This window comes from Macaca thibetana, chromosome 17 (genome assembly GCF_024542745.1).
Source record: "Macaca thibetana thibetana isolate TM-01 chromosome 17, ASM2454274v1, whole genome shotgun sequence".
NCBI lineage: Eukaryota > Metazoa > Chordata > Mammalia > Primates > Cercopithecidae > Macaca > Macaca thibetana.
The window spans coordinates 57,608,437-57,627,989 of record NC_065594.1 but is presented as its reverse complement, the minus strand read 5'-3'; the positions used below and the strand labels follow the sequence as shown (position 1 = coordinate 57,627,989).

At 36.6% G+C, this 19,553-nt stretch overlaps 2 protein-coding genes across 2 annotated transcripts in view; one reads left to right on the top strand and one right to left on the bottom strand.

Moving 5' to 3' along the window:
* MYCBP2 (MYC binding protein 2) overlaps positions 1–19,553 on the top strand; it is a 1,055,480-nt gene that overhangs the window by 409,348 nt on the left and 626,579 nt on the right. The window lies entirely within an intron of this gene.
* On the bottom strand, positions 1,533–1,983 carry LOC126940517 (60S ribosomal protein L31-like). The gene has a single exon (XM_050766478.1). The coding sequence runs from the start codon at positions 1,948–1,950 to the stop codon at positions 1,573–1,575; it is 378 nt and encodes a 125-aa protein (XP_050622435.1). The 5' UTR covers positions 1,951–1,983; the 3' UTR covers positions 1,533–1,572.

Here is a 19,553-nt window from a genome sequence, read left to right as displayed (position 1 = left end):
ATATTTATATAGATTCATAGCTTATGTATATTTGTTTGAAATCAAATTACCTACTTACCTCATTCAAATCTTCTGTAGTCCTACTCATTATCTATCAATTACTGAAAGAAAAGTATTTAAATGTGCTATTATGGTAATGTATATGTGAAAATATGTATTTGTTGTTTTATATATTTTATGCATAAATGTTCATGATTTAGATATTCTTTGAAGCATCCCAGTTGTTTTTATGTAATGTTTCTTATTCAATTACTTTTACCTTAAAATATATTACATCTAATATTAATAATATTAATGTTGCTACTTCAGCTTTCTTTCAGGTAGTAATTTTAACCTTCGGATTTTTCTAAGTTGCTTTGTTTTAAAAGTGATTTGCATAAGGTGCATATAATTGTATTTTATCATTCAATCTTATGTCTCTGTTATTTATTAGGTATTTACATTTATTGTAATAATTGCTGTTTCTGAACTTATTTTTATCAGAATATTTTGTTTCTCTTCACTACACTTTGTCCCCCTTTCTACCTTTCCTTGGATTTTCAAATTTATATATTTCATTTTTTCCCTCTACTCATCCAAATGCTATGAATTTTATTTCTGTTATTTGTAGTTACCCTTCATTTTTTAAGAATCATGTTCAAGAATTAAAATTTTCTAACAAATTTTCAATTTATTTCCTTGTATGAATAGAACAGGGATTTTAGAATTCATTGGCACTTTTTTTCTGTATACTTATTAGTGCCTAGATTTTTACTTTCACCTCTTTTGAGGTGAAACTCATACGCACACAAATAGTTATTTTAACAGTAAGTAGTTAAATTACTAGTTTAAAAAATCAATTTATATATGCCTTTTTCTTTTATCTCTTTCTTGCTTCTGGTGTGTTTCCGTTTCCTTATTATAAAAATTATTTTTATGTTTGTTTGTTTGTTTTTAGGAAGGGTCTGTGGGAAAATGTATTTATTCTACCTTCATCCTTGAATGTGCTTTAGCTAGAAATAAAATTCTGGATAGATAGGTATTTCCCTAAGAATTTTAAAGACATAATTTTATTTCTTCTGGCATCTACTGGTAATAATAAGTTTAATTGTAGTCTCTATTTTCTCCCTGGTAGATTTTAACAACATCTCTGTGTTTTGTTATTTCCTCATAATGTGTCTAGTTATGCATTTACTTTTATTTATCTGGAATACATTTTTTATGTGTGTAAATTTAATGGGCATACGTGCAGTTTTGTTACATGTGTATATTTGTTCAGTGGTGATGTCACCAGTAATGTACATTGTACCCAGTAAGCAATTTTTAATCATCCTTCCCCCTTTTGGCCTACTACTCTTCTGAGTCTCTACTTTCTATCATTCCACACTCTATGTCCATGTGTACACATTATTTAGCTCCCACTTGTTTCTGAGTTGCTTCACTTAAGATAATGGCCTCTGGTTCCATCCATGTTGCAACAGAAGATATGATTTCATTCTTTTTTATGACTAAATAGTATTTCATTGTAAATATGTACACCACATTTTTGTTTTCAATTTTACAACTTTATTTGATGTATTTGACGATCAGCGATTAGTTCTCATCCACATTGACTGTCTGTAGATTTTTGAAAGTGGTAACAGGTACATAGGAAACCAAAGTATAGAGCTTATTTGGTGAATCTTCATCCTCATTACGTTTTCTGGGCAGCCGCACACGGATTCGGTATGGGACATTCCTTCTTGCTTTGGCCCAGACAGCTTTGTTGAGCGTGGTATCAATGCGCACTTCTGGAGTTCCCATCTCCTTCATGGCAAATTTCCGAATCTCTTTGAGTGCCCAAGGGGCACGCTTCTTGAAGCCTACTCCATGGATGCGCTTGTGAATGTTGATGGTGTATTCTCGGGTCACCACCTCGTTGATGGCAGAACGGCCCTTTTTCTTCTCGCCACCTTTCTTTGCCGGAGCCATTCTGCCGGGTCCAAGTTGGAAAGCTGTACACCACATTTCAATCCAATCATCTGTTGATGGACACTCAGGTTGATTCCGTATCTTTAGTAGTGTGAATAGTACTGCAATAAACATATGAGGATTGGTATCTTTTTCATATGATTTCTTTTCTTTGGGTAGATACCTAGTAGGGTTGCTGGACTGAATGGTAGTTCTATTTTTAATTCTCTGAGAAATCTCCAAAATGTTTTCTGTAGAGATTTTGCTAATTTACATTTCCAACAGCTTTGTATAAGCATTTTTTTTCTCTGCATCTTTGCTGACATCTTTTATTTTTGACTTTTTAATGATAGCCATTCTGACTGATGTAAGATAGTATCTCATGGTGATTTTAATTAGCATTTCTTTGATGATTAGTTATAGTAAGCATTTGTTTCATATGCTTATTGGTCATTTCTATGTCTTCTTTTGAAAAATGCCTATTATTGTCCTCTGTCCACTTTTTAATGGGGTTATTTTTATTGTTGTTGAGTTTTTGGGGTTCCTTGTAAATTTTGGGTAACAGCCCCCTGTTGGATGCATAATTTGCAAATATTTCCTGCCATTCTACAGGTTGTCTGTTCACTTGTTGAATATTTATTCTGCTGTGCAGAAGCTTTTTAGTTTAATTAAGTCCAGTTTGCCTATTTCTGTTTTAGTTACTCGTACTTCTTAGGTCTTAGTCCTAAATTCTTTGCCGAGACCAATGTCCAGAAGACTCTTTCCTTGGTTTTCTTCTATTGTTTTTATAGTTTCTGGTCTTACATTGGAACCTTTGATCCATCTTGAGTTGATTTTTGTGTACGGTGACAGATAGAGGTCTGGTTTCATTCTTCTGCATATAGCAATCCAATTTTCCCAGGACTATTTATCAAAAAGGGTATTTTTTCCCAGTGCGTATTCTTGTCAACTTTGTCAAAGATTAGTTGGCTCTAGATATGTGCGTTTATTTCTAGGTTCTTGATTCTGTTCCATTAATCCGTGTGTCTGTTTTTATACCCGTACCATGCCATTTTGATTACTGTAACAATGTAGTATAATTTAAGTCAGCTATGTGATGCCTCCAGCTTTGTTCTTTTTGCTCAGGATTGCTTTGATTTTATTCAAGCTCTTTTTTGGTTCTACATGAATGTGAAACTATCTTTTAGTAATTCTGTGAAAATGATGTTGGTATTTTAACACAGATTGCATTGAATCTGTAGATTGCTCTCTGCAGTATGGATATTTTAACAATATTAATTCTTCCAATCTATGAGAATGGGATGTTTCTGCATTTGCTTGTGTCATCCACAATTTCTTTCATCAGTAGATTTCCTTGTAGAGATCATTTGCCTCCTTGGTTAAATATATTCCTTTCTTTTTTTTTAATAGTTATTGAAAATGGAATTGCCCATTTGGTTTCTCAGGTTGATCATTATTAGTGTATAGAAATCCTACTTATTATTGGTGTGTAGAAATGTGTATAGATTTTTGTACATTGACTTTTTATCCTGAAACTTTACTGAATTCACTTATCAAATCTAAGAGATTTTTAGTAAAGTCTTAAGGTTTTTTAGATATAAGATTATATCATCAGCAAAAAAAGATAACTTCACTTCCTCTTTTCTTATTTGAATGTCTTTTATTTTTTTTCTCTTGCCTGAGTGCTCTGGCTCAGACTTCTAGTACTATGTTAAATAGGAGTGGTAAAAGTGGGCATGCTTGTCTTGTTATAGTTCTTAGGGGGAATGCTTTCAACCCTTCCCTGTTAATTATGATGTTAGCTGTGGGTTCGTCATATATGGCCTTTATTATTTTGAGGAATGTTCCTTCTATGCCTAGTTTAGTCATGAAAGTTGGTGTCAAATACCAAATTTTACCAAATGCTTTTTCTGCATCTATTGAGGTGATCATATGCTTTTTGTCCTTAATTCTGTTTATGAGATGAATCACATTTATTGATTTGTGTATGCCGAACCATTCTTGCATCCCTGGAATAAACCCTGCCTGACCATGGTGTATTATCTTTTGATGTGCTGTTGGATTCAGTTTGCTAGTATGTTGTTGAGGATTTTTGCATCTGTGTTCATTGGAGATATTGGTCTATAGTTTTCTTTTTCTGTTGTATCCTTGCCTGGCTTTGGTGTCAGGATGATACTGGCTTCATAGAATGAGTTAGAGAAAATTCCCTTCTTATGTATTTTTTGGGGAAAATTTCAGCAAGATTGGTATCAATTCTTCTTATATGTGTGATAGAATTTGGTTGTGAATCTATCTGGTTTGGGGCTTCTTTTTTGTTGGGAGATTTTTTTTATTACTAATTCAATCTCACTATTCATTTTTGGTCTGTATAGAATTTGTATTTTTTCCTGGTTCAATCTTGGGAGGTTACATGTTTCCAGGAATTTATCCATTTTCTCTAGATTTTCTGGTTTATGAACATGTAGTTGTGCATAGTAGTCACTGATAATATTTTGTATTTCTGGGGTATTAGTTGTAATGTCTCTTTTTTCATTTCTGATTATGTTAATCTGGATCTTCTCTCTTCTTGGTTAGTCTAGCTAGTGGTGTATCAATTTTGTTTATCTTTTCAAAGAACCAACTTCTGTTTTGGTTTTTTTATCCTTTGTAATTTTTGTCTCAATTTCATTTAGTTCTGCTCTGTTCTTTGTGATTTCTCTTCTTCTGCTAGCTTTAGGTTTGGTTTGGTGTTAGTTTTCCAATTCCTTGAAGTTCAGCATTAGGTTGTTAATTTGTAATCTTTCTATTTTTATGTAGACATTTGACACTATAAAGTTGCATTTTAGTACTGCTTTTGCTGTATCCTAGAGGTATTGATATATTGTGTGTCTCCATTTTCATTCATTTCAAAATTTTTTTTTAATTTCTGTCTTAATTTCGTCATTGACCCAAAGTTCCTTCAGGAGTATGTTGTTTAACTTTCATGTATTCATATAGTTTCTAGAGTTCCTCTTGGTATTGATTTCTAGTTTTATTCTGCTGTTGTTTGGGAAGATACTTTATATTATTTTTTTTTTCAATATATGGAGACTTTTGTGGCTTAATATATGGTCTGTCTTAATATATGGAATGTTCCATGTGCCAATGAGAAAAATGTATATTCTATACTTGTTGGGGAAAACGTTCTGTATATATCTATTAGGTCCATTTGGTCAAAAGTCTAATTTAAGTAGAGTGTTTGTTGATTTTCTGTCTCAATGATCTGTCTAGTGCTGTCAGTGAGGTATTAAAGTCCCCCACTATTATTGTACCTTATTCTTTAGGTCCAGTAATATTTGTTTTATGAATCTGGGTGCTATGGTGTTTGAAGCATACAAATTTAGGATTATTTTATTCTCTTATTTAATATATCCTTCATAATTTTCTAATGACTTTCTTTTTTGTTTGTTTGTTTGCATTTTACTGTTTTGGATTGAAAGTCTGTTTTATCTGTGTAAGTATAGTTTGTTTGTTTGTTTGTTTTTTACTGTTTTGGATTGAAAGTCTGTTTTATCTGTATAAGTATAGTTACTCCTGCTCAGTTTTGGTTTCCATATGTATTGAAGTATTTTTCTGTCCCTCTACTTTCAATGTTTCTATATTTTTACCAATAAGATGAGTTTCTTGTAAGTAGTATATAGTTAGATCGTATTTTTTTAATTCATTCTGCCAATATATATCTTTTAAGTGGAGTATTTAATCCATTTGCATTCAATGTTAATATTGATAGGTGAAGTTTTATTCCTGTCATATTGTTCATTGTTATCTAGTTGTCTGGTAAATTCTGTTTTTTTTTCTCTCTGTTTGCTTAGTGGTTTGGTGGAGTTCTGTCATGGTGCCATTTGATTCCTCTGTCTTCCTCCTGTGCTTTGTAATTGTTGTATAAGACCTGAGAGTTTTTACTTTTACGTATTTTTATAATGGCAAATATCACCTTTTCGTTTCAATATATTGGACTCCGTTAGCATTTCTTGTAGGTCCACTCTAATGGTTATGAATTCTATCAGTGTTCGCTTATCTGGGAATGACCTTCTTTCTCCTTCATTTATGAAGCTTGTTTTAGCTGGATATAAAATTCATGACTGATAGTTTTGTTTTGTTTATCTTTTTTCTTTTAGCACTTTGAAAATAGCATACCATTCCCTTCTGGTTTGAAAGGTTTCTAATGAGAAATCTGCTGTTAGTTTGATGATAACAAACTTTGTAGGTAACTAGACACTTTTGCAATTTTAGAATTTTTTCTTCACATTGACTTAGATAGTTTGATGCCTGTATGTCCCGGCAAAGTCTATTTTGCAGTGTATTTTGCTTGTGATCTTTGGGCATCCTGTACCGGGATGTTGAAATCTCGTGCTAGACTAGGGAAATTTTCATCAATTGTTTCCTTAAGTAGTTTTTCTAAACTTTTTGCTTTTTTTTTTTTAATCCCTCAGGAATACCAAAGAATTGTAAGTTGGTCACTTTATGTAGTCTCATACTTTTTGAAGGTTTTTAAAAAATTCTTTGAAGTACTGTTTTATTTATTTTTCTTTGACTGGATTAATTCAAAAGATCTGTCTTCAAGTTCTGTGTCTCTTTCTCCTGCCTGGTCTAGTCTATTGTTGAAGCTTTTAGAAGTATTTTGTAATTACTTCAATGAATTTTTCATTTTCAGAAGTTTTGTTTGTTTTTTAAGATATTTATCCCTTTGGTAAATTTCTTGTTCATATTTTGAATTGATTTTTATTTCTTTGTTGGTTTTCAATTTTCTTGTTCATACTTCTTTTGAATTTTGATTCTTTTCTGATTTCTTTGTAATGGTTTTCAGATTTCTCTTGCATCTCATTGGACTTCTTTAAAATCACTATTTTGAATTCTTTATCTGGCATTTTTTAGGGTTTCTTTTTGGTTAGGATTTATTGCTGGAGAATTACTGTGTCCTTTGGGGGATGTCATGATACCTTACTTCTTAATATGATGATTTATTTTCATCTAAACAGTTGCTTCTTATTTTTGAAATGACTTTTATTGGGGTGGGACCTTTTTTCCTTGAGGATGTGATTATGATATATGTTGAGTAGAGGAGCCATTTGGCATTGCTTCTGGGTATATTCAATGATGAAGATTCTGTATTATTTCCTTGATTATAAATAGCCTTATCAGTGTGGTGGTTTATCAAATGTTGGTTGTAGTAGTGGAGTACTGGACAGGTGAGCAGCCTCACCAACTCTTGAGTAGCCAGGGTGACATGGACAATGGTGATAGTAGAGGTCACAAGAAGCTTATCTCCTTCTCAAGTGCTGTGCATTTGTGTCAGCACACGCTGTGATGGGCCGTGCAGGTCAACCTCCAAGCCAGTAGGCAGTGGATATTTGCAGGTAAGAGCAGCTGAAGTGGTAGCAATATGGTTTATGCTTGATTTTTGTTAACCAGGAGAAGTACTTGGGTGTCCCAGGCAATGGACTGGGCATGGAACACTCAGTGGTCTGGGTCCTGTTTCCGCCATGGTGGGGAGTTTGATGCTGGATGGAGCTGATCTTGGCAAGTCTGCGCTCAGGTCCCCCAGTGATGGTTGCAAGTACTAGCCCTGCTGGGGGTATCCGGGGGCAGTCAATATGCTGCTGGAGAAATGCCTGGGCAAGGAGCAGAGCTACCACTGCTGCACCAAGGTCCCAGGCACAGGAACAGAGAGTGACGCTGCCACCAAGGTCAGATGAACAGGAATGAGACAGGTCTCTCCCTCACTCTCTAGACCCAATCGGGCTCACTCTCCTTTCCCTACCAATGGAGCCAGTTGGGACATTTAGTCACACGCAGTCTGCCTTCAGTCCTCAAGGCCATCCAAAGCTATAATACTCATCTGAGTCAAAACCATGCCTCTCAGGCAAATCTCCCTCTGCTCCGGTTCCATAAAGAGAGGGTGCCCAATTGCAGTGCCCATGGCTGCAGCCCACACTTCACTCATCTCTCAGTTCAGGTCATGGGGCCCCTCCTCTGCTTGAAACCCAGTACTCCAATATCCGGACTGAGACTTTTATGCCAACAGCTGCCACTGCTGCTAAATTCCAGGATCCTGCATGGCTTGCTATGAGCTAGCATCAAGAATGGCACTGTCCTGTCAGCACCCAGGCCTGGGAAGATGCTTGGGAGGCGTCCCAGGGCCATTTCTTCTCACGGTTTTCTGGCTGCTTCCCATGTTAGACCTAAGTTTAGGAGAGTCAAGGTCCTCTCCCATGGCAGGGTTGTGCAGTTCTCCAGTGGAGAGATGAATCACAGAGAAACACTCACTCACCCTTTCCTGTACTGGGGATTCACTCACAGTTTTTAGCCAGAGCCCACCATGAAGGCTGCCTGCCCACTTTCTCTTTCGTAGCATCTGAAATTGTCTTTCGCTCTTCTGTTGAATTCCCATGTTTCTTCTTGAATGAAATTTCACGGTATGAATCTCTACACACTATTTTGCTTCTTCCAAGTGAGTGAGGCATGCTAGAAAAGCCTCTAATCTACCATCTTGGAAAAACAAAAACAAAAACTCCAGAGTGTATTTTCTGATTGCTGATGTATTTCATCTACTCTAAAAATTCTCAGTTTTTATTTCACTTCTTGTTGCTTCTGCCTTTTTCTCCATTCTTTTCTGTGGCATTGGGGAGATGGATGGAATTTTATGGCTGTGTCTGTGTTTATTCACTCATTCATTAATTTATATCTATCTCTATATCAATATATCTTTATATCTCTTAATTAATCTTTCAAATTTTTTTCCTCTTATTCTCTCTGCTAAAGTCTTGGTGAATTCACTGGTATTACCACTCAATCTATTTGTATTACTTTGATAATTCCAGTTTAGAGTTTGTCCAGCCTACTAAGTTGTAAAAATTGCTTTTGTATGATTTCCCCTGTTTCCTTGAATTATGCTATCACTTTATGTATCTCTTTGTTAACTTTAAACATACATGTTCTAAAGCATTTTTAAAATGGCACTTTTATTTCTATTTTGTCTAAAATTATTGTATTTCCTAAGGTTTCATTTTACTTTCTAACTTTCTTGGTCTTAATTTTATTTGTATATTTCAGAATGTTGCTTTTTAGATCCACCTTGACTCCGTGATATTTTTCTCTTATCTCTTTTCCTCCTCTCTGTTTACAATCTTTGTGGTTGCCTCAGCCCAGCCCCTAGGACTCATAGTCCAAGACCAGATCGTTTTCTAATGGCTCAGTGATCTTATCCACCATGATACTGGGATAGTTTGGAGCTAGATGACATGTTGGCTAGGCTTGGTCTTGAAGGTTGAGCCTGTCCTGCTGTTTTTCCTAGTACTCCGATTCTTACAAGCCATACCTCCGGCCAGCAACTGGCAACACCTTTTTGTTTCTGCCTGTCTTCCCGGGGTAGGAGAAAAAGAAAGGAGGGAGGAGAGAGGCTTGCCTCTCCACCCTACTTCTCCCCGGACCTGGAAACTGATATCCTTACTGCTTCTGCTGCTTCTGATACTGAGAATGGCAGTCCTGGGGCTTCAGTCCAACATTTCTCTTAAGTTCCTCATTTATAAAGCATATTATCCTTTTTTAAAATTTCATATTATGCTTTGCTCCCATGGTTATACGTTTGGACATGGGATCTGTGAGTGATTCAAAGTGTAAACTTTGAATGTCATTTTGACAGGAAGTCTACACTATTTTATTACCTGTTTTTAAACAAGCTAAACATTGCATCCTAACCCCATGCCACAGTAGAGGTCGGACTATGTGTTTTCTTCCATGTTACAGCTTCAGTTCAACATTAGCCTCTAGTGCACACCATACACTACTTAATCAGCATGCCTCATCCTCACTCAAAGAATAAAAGGAAGCTACAATGGCTTTAAACTTCTCCCTCTTATACAAAAACAAAAAGATAAATCACATAAGACATTTTTCACATAAAAGAAAGATTACACTTTTCCACATTCATTCAGGTAGAGTGGTTTGATGTCCTGAATCAATTTGGAAGAATGAACTGGGCAGAGGTTGCAGCTTGCCTCTCTGCTACTGCCTCCTAAAAGTTGTAGCCTCATGACTATTGTTTCCACATACTGGTCATCAGCTAGGAAAAGCCTATAAAAATAAAGCATTGGCTTACCCTCCTCCCCACCAAAAATCCCACTGTTTAATAGGAACTATAATGGATTTTGAAATCTAAGATAAATGATACTTTAAAAATAAACAGCTTAGAATCATACTTGTGATGTTGTTCTCCCTTTTATTGGCAAAGAATGGAATTGAGAAGATGAGGGAGGTTTACATTTGGACTTGTTTTAAATTTTAAGAAGCTGTTCTTTTAAATTTACCATCTGTTACTTCAATACTTCAAAGTGTCTATGGTAACTGTTCAGGGATACCAGAGAGAACCATGGTGTAATTGGGTATGGCTTGACCCCTACTGTGCCTTTCTCATGGAGGAAGACCAACTCATTGTGAGTCTCATCACATTAAAAGAGAGTTTCCCTGCAAATATGTTAGCCTTCTGGTTACTGCACAGCAGAGATAAGAATTAGCTATAGACATTTTTGTAAGCCATTTGAATTACAAGGTGTTAATTCTGAGAAGAAAATTCTACCAACCTCTTGAGGTGAACCTCCATGCAAACTACAGTATTTCAACATTTTATGGCAGGTCTTAAATAACACCAAGTAAATACGTTTAAGTCAAACAATTAGTCTCTGATTAAGAAAGAATGATCCAGTTCACAGATTCCATTGTTTTCTTGAGATACTTTTAAGTTGGAGAAATTACCAGAAATACATTGATTTTTTTTAACTTTTATTTTAAGTTCAGAGGTACATGTGCAGGATGTACAGGTTTGTTGCATAGGTAAATGTGTGTCATGGGAGTTTGTTGTACAGATTATTTCATCATCAAGGTATTAGGTATCCATTAGTTATTTTTTCTGATCCCTCCTCCCACCACCTTCCTCCCACCCTCCACCCTCAAATAGACCCCAGTGTGTGTTGTTCCTCTCTATGTGTCCATGTGTTCTCATCATTTAGCTTCCACTGATAAGGGAGAACATGCTGTATTTGGCTTTCTGCTCCTGCATTAGTTTGCTAAGGTTAATGACCTATAGCTCCATTCATGTCCCTGCAAAGGACATGATCTCATTCTTTTTTAGGGCTGCATAGTATTTCATAATGTATATGTACCACATTTTCTTTATCCAGTCTATCATTGATAGACATTTAGGTTGATTCCGTGTCTTTGCTACTGTGAATGGGACTGCAGTGAACATACATGTGCATGTGTCTTTTTAAAAATTTTCAATTTTTTCCCATAGGTTTTTGGGGTACAAGTCATATTTGGTTACATGAGTAAGTTCTTTAGCGGTGATTTGTGAGATTTTGGTGCATCCAACACCTGAGCAGTATACACTGTACCCTATTTGTAGTCTGTTATTCCTCACCACGCCCCCCATCCTTCCCCAAGTCCTCAAAGTCCATTGTAGATTCTTATGCCTTTGCATTCTCTTAGCTTAGTTCCCACACATCAGTGAGAATATATGATGTTTGGTTTTCCGTTCCTGAGTTACTTCACTTAGAATAATAGTCTCCAATCTCATCCAGGTCGCTACAAATGCCATTAATTCATTTATTTTTATGGCTGAGTATATATCAGATTCTTTATCCCCTCATTGATTGATGGGCATTTGGGCTGGTTCCACGATTTTGCAATTGCGCATTGTGCTGCTATAAATGTGTGTGCAAGTATCTTTTTCATATAATGACTTCCTTTCCTCTGGGTAGATATCGAGTAGTGGGATTGTGGGATCAAATGGTAGTTCTACTTTTAGTTCTTTAAAGAATCTCCACACTGTTTTCTATAATGGCTGTACTAGTTTACATTCCCACCAGCAGTGTAGAAGTGTTCCTTGATCACTGCATCCATGCAGACATCTACTGTTTTTTTTTTTTATTTTTTTATTATGGCCATTCTTGGAGGAGTAAGATGGTATCACATTGTGGCTTTGATTTGCATGTCCCTGATCATTAGTAATATTCAGCATTTTTTCATAAGTTTGTTGACCATTTTTATATCTTCTTTTGAGAATTGTCTATTCATGTTCTTAGTCCAGTTTTTGATGGGATTGTTTGTTTTCTTTCTTACTTATTTGTTTGAGTTCATTGTAGATTTTGGATATTAGTCCTTTGTCAGCTGTATAGATTGTGAAGATTTTCTCCCACTCTGTTGGTTGTCTGTTTACTCTGCTGACTGCTCCTTTGGTCATGCAAAAGCTCTTTAGTTTAACTAGTCCCACCTATTTATCTTTTTTTAAATTGCATTTTCTTTTGGGTTCTTGGTCATGAAATCCTTGACTAAGCCAATGTCTAGAAGGATTCTTCCTATGTTATCTTCTGGAATTTTTATAGTTTCAGGTTTTAGGTTTAAGTCCTTAATCCATCTTGAGTTGATTTTTGAATAAGGTGAGAGATGAGGATTCAGTTTCATTCTCCTACATGTGGTTAGCCAATTATCCCAGCAATTTGTTGAAAAGGGTGTTATTTCCCCACTTTATGTTTTTGTTTGCTTTGTCAAAGATTAGTTGGCTATAAGTATTTGGGTTTCTTTCTGGGTTCTCTGTTATGTTCCATTGATCTATGTGTCTATTTTTATACTAGTACCAGTAGTGTGAGGTACTGTGATGCCTCCAGATTTGTTCTTTTTGCTTAATCTTGCTTTGGCTATACACGCTCTTTTTTGGTTCCATATGAATTTTAGAATTGTTTTTTCTAATTCTGTGAAGAATAATAGTGATATTTTGATGGGGATTTTGTTGAACTTGTAGGTTGCTTTTGGAAGTATGGTTATTTTTACAGTATTGATTCTACCCATCCATGAGCATGGGATGTGTATCCATTCATTTGTGTCATCTATTATTTCTTTCAGCAGTGTTTTGTAGTTTTCTTGTGGAGGTCTTTTGCCTCCTTGGTTAGGTGTATTCGTAATTATTTTATGTATTTATTTATTTTTTCAGCTGTTGTAAAAGGGGTTGAGTTCTTGATTTGATTCTCCTCTTGGCCACTCTTGGTGTATAGAAGAGCTACCAATTTGTGTACGTTCATCTTGTGTCTGGAAACCTTGCTAAATTCTTTTATCAGTTCTAGGAGCTTTCTGGAGGAGTCTTTAGGATTTTTGAGTTAAATGATCATATTGTCAGCAGTGACAGTTTGACTTCGTCTTTACTGATTTGGATTCCCTTTATTTCTTTCTCTTGTCTGATTGCTCTGGCTAGGACTTCCAGGACCGTGCTGAAGAGGAGTGGTGAGAGTAGGGATCCTTGTCTTTTTCCAGTTTTCAGAGGAAATGCTTTCAACTTTTCCCCATTCAGTATTATGTTGGCTGTGGGTTTGTCATAGATGACTTTTATTACATTGAGGTATGTCCCTCGTATGCTGATTTTGCTGAGAGCATTAATCATAAAGGGATGTTTGATTTTGTCAAATGCTTTTTCCACATATATTGAGATGATCATGTAATCTTTGTTTTTAATTCTGTTTATGTGGTGTATCACATTTATTGACTTGTATATCCTAAACCATCCCTGCATCCTTGGTTTGAAACCCACTTGATCATGGTAGATTATCTTTTTGATATGTTGTTGGATTCAGTTAACTAACATTTTTGTTAAGGATTTTAGCATATATGTTCATCAGGGATATCAGTCTGTAGCTTTCTTTTTGGGTTATATCCTTTCCTGATTTTGGTATAAGGGTGATGCTACCTTCATAGAATTAATAAGGGAGGGTGCCCTCTTTATCTTGTGGAATAGCGTCAAAAAGACTGGTACCAATTCTTTGAATGTCTGGTAGGATTCTGCTGTGAATCCATCTGATCCTGGAATTATTTTGTTGGTAATTTAAAAATTACCATTTCAACCTTGCTGCTTGTTATTGGTCTGTTCAGGGTATCTAATTCTTCCTGATTTAAGCTTGGAGGGTTGTATTGTTCCAGGAATTTATCCATCTCTTCTAGGTTTTCTAGTTTCTGTGCATAAAGGTGTTCATAGTAGCCTTGAATGATCTTTTATATTTCAGTGGTGTCAGTTGTAATATCTCCTGTTTTGTTTCTTAATGGGTTATTTGGATTTTCTCTCTTCTTTTCTTGGTTAATTTTGCCAATGCTCTATCAATTTTGTTTATCTTTTCAAAGAACCAGCTTTTTGTTTCATTTTTTTGTTTGTTTCGATTTCATTTAGTTCTGCTCTGATCTTGGTTATTTCCTTTCTCCTGCTGGATTTGGGTTTGGTTTGTTCTTGTTTCTCTAGTTGTTTGAGGTGTGACCTTAGAATGTCAGTTTGTGCTCTTTTAGTCTTTTTGATATAGGTGTTTAGGGCTATGAACTTTCCTCTTAGCACCGCCTTTGCTGTATCGCAGAGGTTTTGATAGATTGTGCCATTATTATCATTCAGCTCAAAGAATGTTTTAATTTCCATCTTGCTTTTGTTTTTGACCCAATGCTAATTCAGGAGCAGGTTATTTAATTTCTATGTATTTGCATGGTTTTGAAGGTTACTTTTGGAGTTGATTTCCAGTTTTATTCTACTGTGGTCTGAGAGAGTGCCTGATAAAATTTCAATTTTCTTAAATTTATTGAGGCTTGTTTTATGGCCTATCATACGGTCTATCTTGGAGAAAGTTCCGTGTGTTGTTGAATAGACTGTGTATTCTGTGGTTGTTGGATGAAATGTTCTGTGTATATCTGCTAAGTCCATTTGTTCCAAGGTATAGTTTAAATCCATTGTTTCTTTATTGACTGTCTGTCTTGATGAACTGTCTATTGCTGTAAGTGGAGTATTGAAGTCCCCCACTGTTACTGTGTTGCTGCCTATCTCATTTCTTAGGGCTATTAGTAATTGTTTTATAAATTTGGAGCTCCAGTGTTAGGTGCATATATGTTTAGGATATATTTTCCTGTTGGACAAGGCCTTTTACTATTATACAATGTCCCTCTTTGTCTCTTTTAACTGCTGTTGTTTTAAAGTTTGTTTTTTCTGATGTAAGAACAGATACTCCTGCTTGCTTTTGGTGTCCCTTTTCATGAAATGCCTTTTTCCACCCCTTTATTTTAAGTTTATGTGAGTCCTTATGTGTTAGGTGAGTCTCCTGAAGGCAGCAGATAGTTCATTGGTGAGTTTTTATCCATTCTGCCATTCTGTATCTTTTAAGTAGAGCATTTAGGCCATTTATATTCAATGTTAGTATTGAGATGTGAGGTACCGTTGCGTTCATCATGCTCTTCGCTTCCTGTGTACTTTGGTTTTTTCATTTCTGCTTTTTAACTTGTATTTGTGTTTTCTGACTCCTGTGTGATTTATGCTTTAAGGAGGTTCCATTTTGATGTGTTTCCAGGATTTATTTCAAGATTAAGAGCTCCTTTTAGCAGTTCTGGTAGTAGTGGCTTAAGAGTGGCGAATTCTCTCAGCATTTGTTTGTCTGAAAAAAAAAACTGTATCTTTCCTTCATATATAATGCTTAGTTTCTCTAGATACAAAATTCGTGGCTGATAATTGTTGTATTTGAGGAAGCTGAAGATAGGGCCTCAATCCCTTCTAGCTTGTAGGGTTTCTGCTGAGAAATCTGCTGTTAAACTGGGAGGTTTTCCTTTATAGGTTAGCTGGTGCTTTTGCCTCACATCTCTTAAGACTCTTTCCTTCTTCTTAACTTTAGATAACCTGATGATAATGTGCCTAGACCACGATCTTTTTGTGATGAATTTCCCAGATGTTCTTTGTACTTCTTGTATTTGGATGTCTAGGTCTCTAGCAAGGCCAGGAAATTTTTCCTCAGTTATTCCTTCAAATATGTTTTCCAAGCTTTTAGGATTCTCTTCTTCCTCGGGAACACCGATTATTCTTAGGTTTGGTCGCTTAACATAATCCCAGACTTCTTGTAGGCTTTGTTCATATTTTCTTTTTCTTTTTCCTTTGTCTTTGTTGGATTGGGTTAATTTGAAGACCTTATCTTCGAGCTCTGAATTCTCTTCTACTTGTTCAATTCTGTTGCTGAGACGTTCCAGCGCATTTCACGTTTCTGTAAGTGCATCCAATGTTTCCTGAGGTTTTGATTGTTTTTTCTTTATGCTATCTTATTTCCTAGAATATTTCTCCCTTCAGTTCTTGCATAATTTTTTTTTTATTTCCTTGAATTAGGCTTCACCTTTCTTTGGTGCCTCCCTGATTAGCTTAATTACTAACCTTCTGAATTCTTTTTCAGGGGAATCAGGGATTTCTTCTTGCTTTGGATCCATTGCTGGTGAGCTAGTGTGATTTTTGGGGAGTGTTGAAGAGCCTTGTTTTGCCATATTACCAGAGTTGGTTTTCTGGTTCCTTCTCATTTGGGTAGGCTCTGTCAGAGGGGAAGTCTAGGGCTGAAGGCTGTGTCTCAGATTCTTTTGTCCTACAGGGTGTTCCCTTGATGTAGTACTCTCCCCCTTTTCCTGTGGATGTGGTTTCTTGTGAGCCAAGCTGCAGTGATTGTTGTCTCTCTTCTGGGTCTAGCCATCCAGCGAGTCTACCTGGCTCTGGGCTGCTACTGGGGATTGTCTGCACAGAGTCCTGGGATGTGAACTGTCTATGGGTCTCTCAGCCATGGATACCAACACCTAGTCTGGTGGAGATGGTGGGGGTGAAATGGACTCTCTGAGGGTTCTTAGCTTTGGTGGTTTAATGTTCTATTTTTGTGCTGGTTGGTCTCTTGTGGGGAGGTGGCACTTTTCAGAGAACATCAGCTGTGGTAGTATGGAGAGGAGCCGGCCATGGGTGGGGTCCCAGAACTCTCAAGATTATATGTCCTTTGTCTTCAGCAATCAGGGTGGATAGAGCAGGACCATCAGGAGGGGGTAGAGCTAGGCAAGTCTGATCTCAGACTTTCCTTGGGTGGGTCTCGCTGTGGCTGCAACAATCTCCCAGGGCCTTTCCCACTGCTTCTCCTACCCCTGCATTTCACTCGGCTGTCTAAATTGACTCAGCTCCAGGTAAGGTCAAAAGCTTCTCCTGCAAACTAGACCATCAGTTTCACTAGTTGGGGGTGTGTGTTTGGAGCAGAGGATTTCCCTTTCCCACTTCCACAGTTTGGGCACTCACAGTATTTGAGGTGTCTCCTGGGTCCTGCAGGAGCAATCTGCTTCCTTCAGAGTGTCTGTGGCTCTTCTTGGGGTTTCTGGTTTGTTCTGGCAGTCATTCTGGAGCTAAAATTAACAATGCGAGCCTTCGTACGCTGCTCTGTCCATCTGAGCCGAAGCTGCAGTCTAGTACTGCTTCCCGTCCGCCATGATGCCCTACTGAATTTTTGCATGTGTCATTATAATAGAGCAATTTCTATTTTGGGGGATATATACCCAGTAATAGGATTGCTGGGTAGAATGGTATTTGTGTCTTTAGGTCTTTGAGAAATCAGCACATTGTCTTCCACAACTGTTGAACTAATTTACACTCCCACCAACAGTGTATAAGAATTCCTTTTTCTCCACAACCTTACCAGTATCTGTTATTTTTTGTCTTTTTAAGAATAGGTATTCTGGCCAGGCGCGGTGGCTCAAGCCTGTAATCCCAGTACTTTGGGAGGCCGAGACGGGCAGATCATGAGGTCAGGAGATTGAGACCATCCTGGCTAACACGGTGAAACCCCATCTCTACTAAAAAATACAAAAAACTAGCCGGGCGAAGTGGCAGGCACCTGTAGTCCCAGCTACTCGGGAGGCTGAGGCAGGAGAATGGTGTAAACCCGGGAGGCGGAGCTTGCAGTGAGCTGAGATCCGGCCACTGCACTCCAGCCTGGGCGACAGAGCAAGACTCCGTCTCAAAAAAAAAAAGAAAAAAAAGAATAGGTATTCCAACTGGTATGAATGGTATCTCATTTTGGTTTTGACTTGTACAGAAATATATTGGCGATAGTGGGGTTGGTGTGGTTACTTTGATGTGCTGATGTGTGCACTGTGGAATAAAGCTAATGAGCATTATGTTTGTATCATTGACAACTGGTATTAATAGCATGGAAAAAAACAGATATCCACTAAGATCAATGAGTTTGACCTTAGAGTCCTGAAATAAATTGAATTGGAATATCAGTGTAAGGTCATTTATCTTTTTTAAGAAAAAAATATATTTTTAATATTATCCACTGAAATGGCCTAGAGATATTGATCAACCCAATAGTAGTGAGCAACCCTGGTGGTTAGATTGTGGTCCTTTAACTATTCCACTAAAAGAACAGTGTTCTTGAAAAAAGTAAAAGGCACTTGTTAGAGATCTAAGGTAGAAAATTTACCAGATGAGCCTGAAAATTATTATCAAAAACTAGTAGAATTATGTCAAAAGGACAGAGGAGCCAGCTTAAATAAGCTCCCAACTGTCCAGGGATGGGGCCATTTCAATATCAGTAAGAACAGTAACTGTCATGGATGGAAACACACAAAATATATTTAAGTCCATAGTTTAAAATGATACTTAAATACATAAATCACCTTTGGAGAATACTAAAGCTTTGACTTATGATTTTGAAAACTGATAAAGGATAAAGCTCTTATTCTACCTTTTCTATAAAAATTTAAGATAACCTAATTATTTTGAAAGAAAGTATCTTTTCATAGATGTATTTTTGCTAATAAATGAAAAGGGAAAAATAAAATGAAAACAGCACATTTATCAATATCTAATGAATTGCTAATCTCACAAAATGATGGTAGATATTATGCACCACTAATGAAAGTACCCAATATCACTGATTAAGTGGTCTTCACACACACACCGCCACCACCAACACAAAACCTGAATTTGATCACATCTCAAGACATGGAAATACAGGGGCTGAGAAACATGTGTGAAACAAAACAAAAAATACAATCAGCAAAACTCTGTAAGACGAGTGACCCAACTTCCTTCTGTTCCTCCTGCTTCTCTTCGTCCTTCTCCTCCTCCTCCACTCATCCTCTTTCTTCTGCAACAACAACAACAAAATTGCAAGAGGAAAAATAATAGACAGAGGAGGAACCTATATACTAAAAGAGATGACATATCAATAATGTGTAGTGATTGAATCATAATTCAAATAAGCTTAAATAAGGAGAGAACATTTGTAGCATAAATAAATTGTGAAATGTGAGCACTATCTGGATATTTGAGGAGATTAAGGAAATATGGCTAATTTAAGAGAGATATTGGTGATATTTGTGCCCTGTTCTAAAAACATACAGATAGTAAGTATACTATGGTAAACACATATATATATGTATATATTAACTGCCATTGCATCAGTCTCCTGAGATTGCAGTTAAGTGGCAGTAGGGTAGGGATGGGAGAGTGGAGGGTGATGGAAGTGGCAAATGAATGTTTTGTTGTTTTCTTTAGCCAGAGAATAAATTATAAAGTGCATGTCAAATTTGGTTTTAATTCACTTGAAGCATCTATATGAACAGCTTAACAAATGAATTAGTGACCTGTTAAGGCATAAAGAGCATTGAATAAGTTTCTTTCTATCTCATTTTTCTCTACTAAACAAAGTACATTAAAAGTTCAAGTGGCCAGGCATGGTGGCCCATACCTGTAATCCCGTAATTCCGGCACTTTGGAAGGCTGAGGCAGGCAGATTGCTTGAGCTCAG

Bases quoted from the DNA above. Each gene is read 5' to 3' on its own strand.
- LOC126940517 (XM_050766478.1), bottom strand. From the start codon at position 1,950: ATGGCTCCGGCAAAGAAAGGTGGCGAGAAGAAAAAGGGCCGTTCTGCC.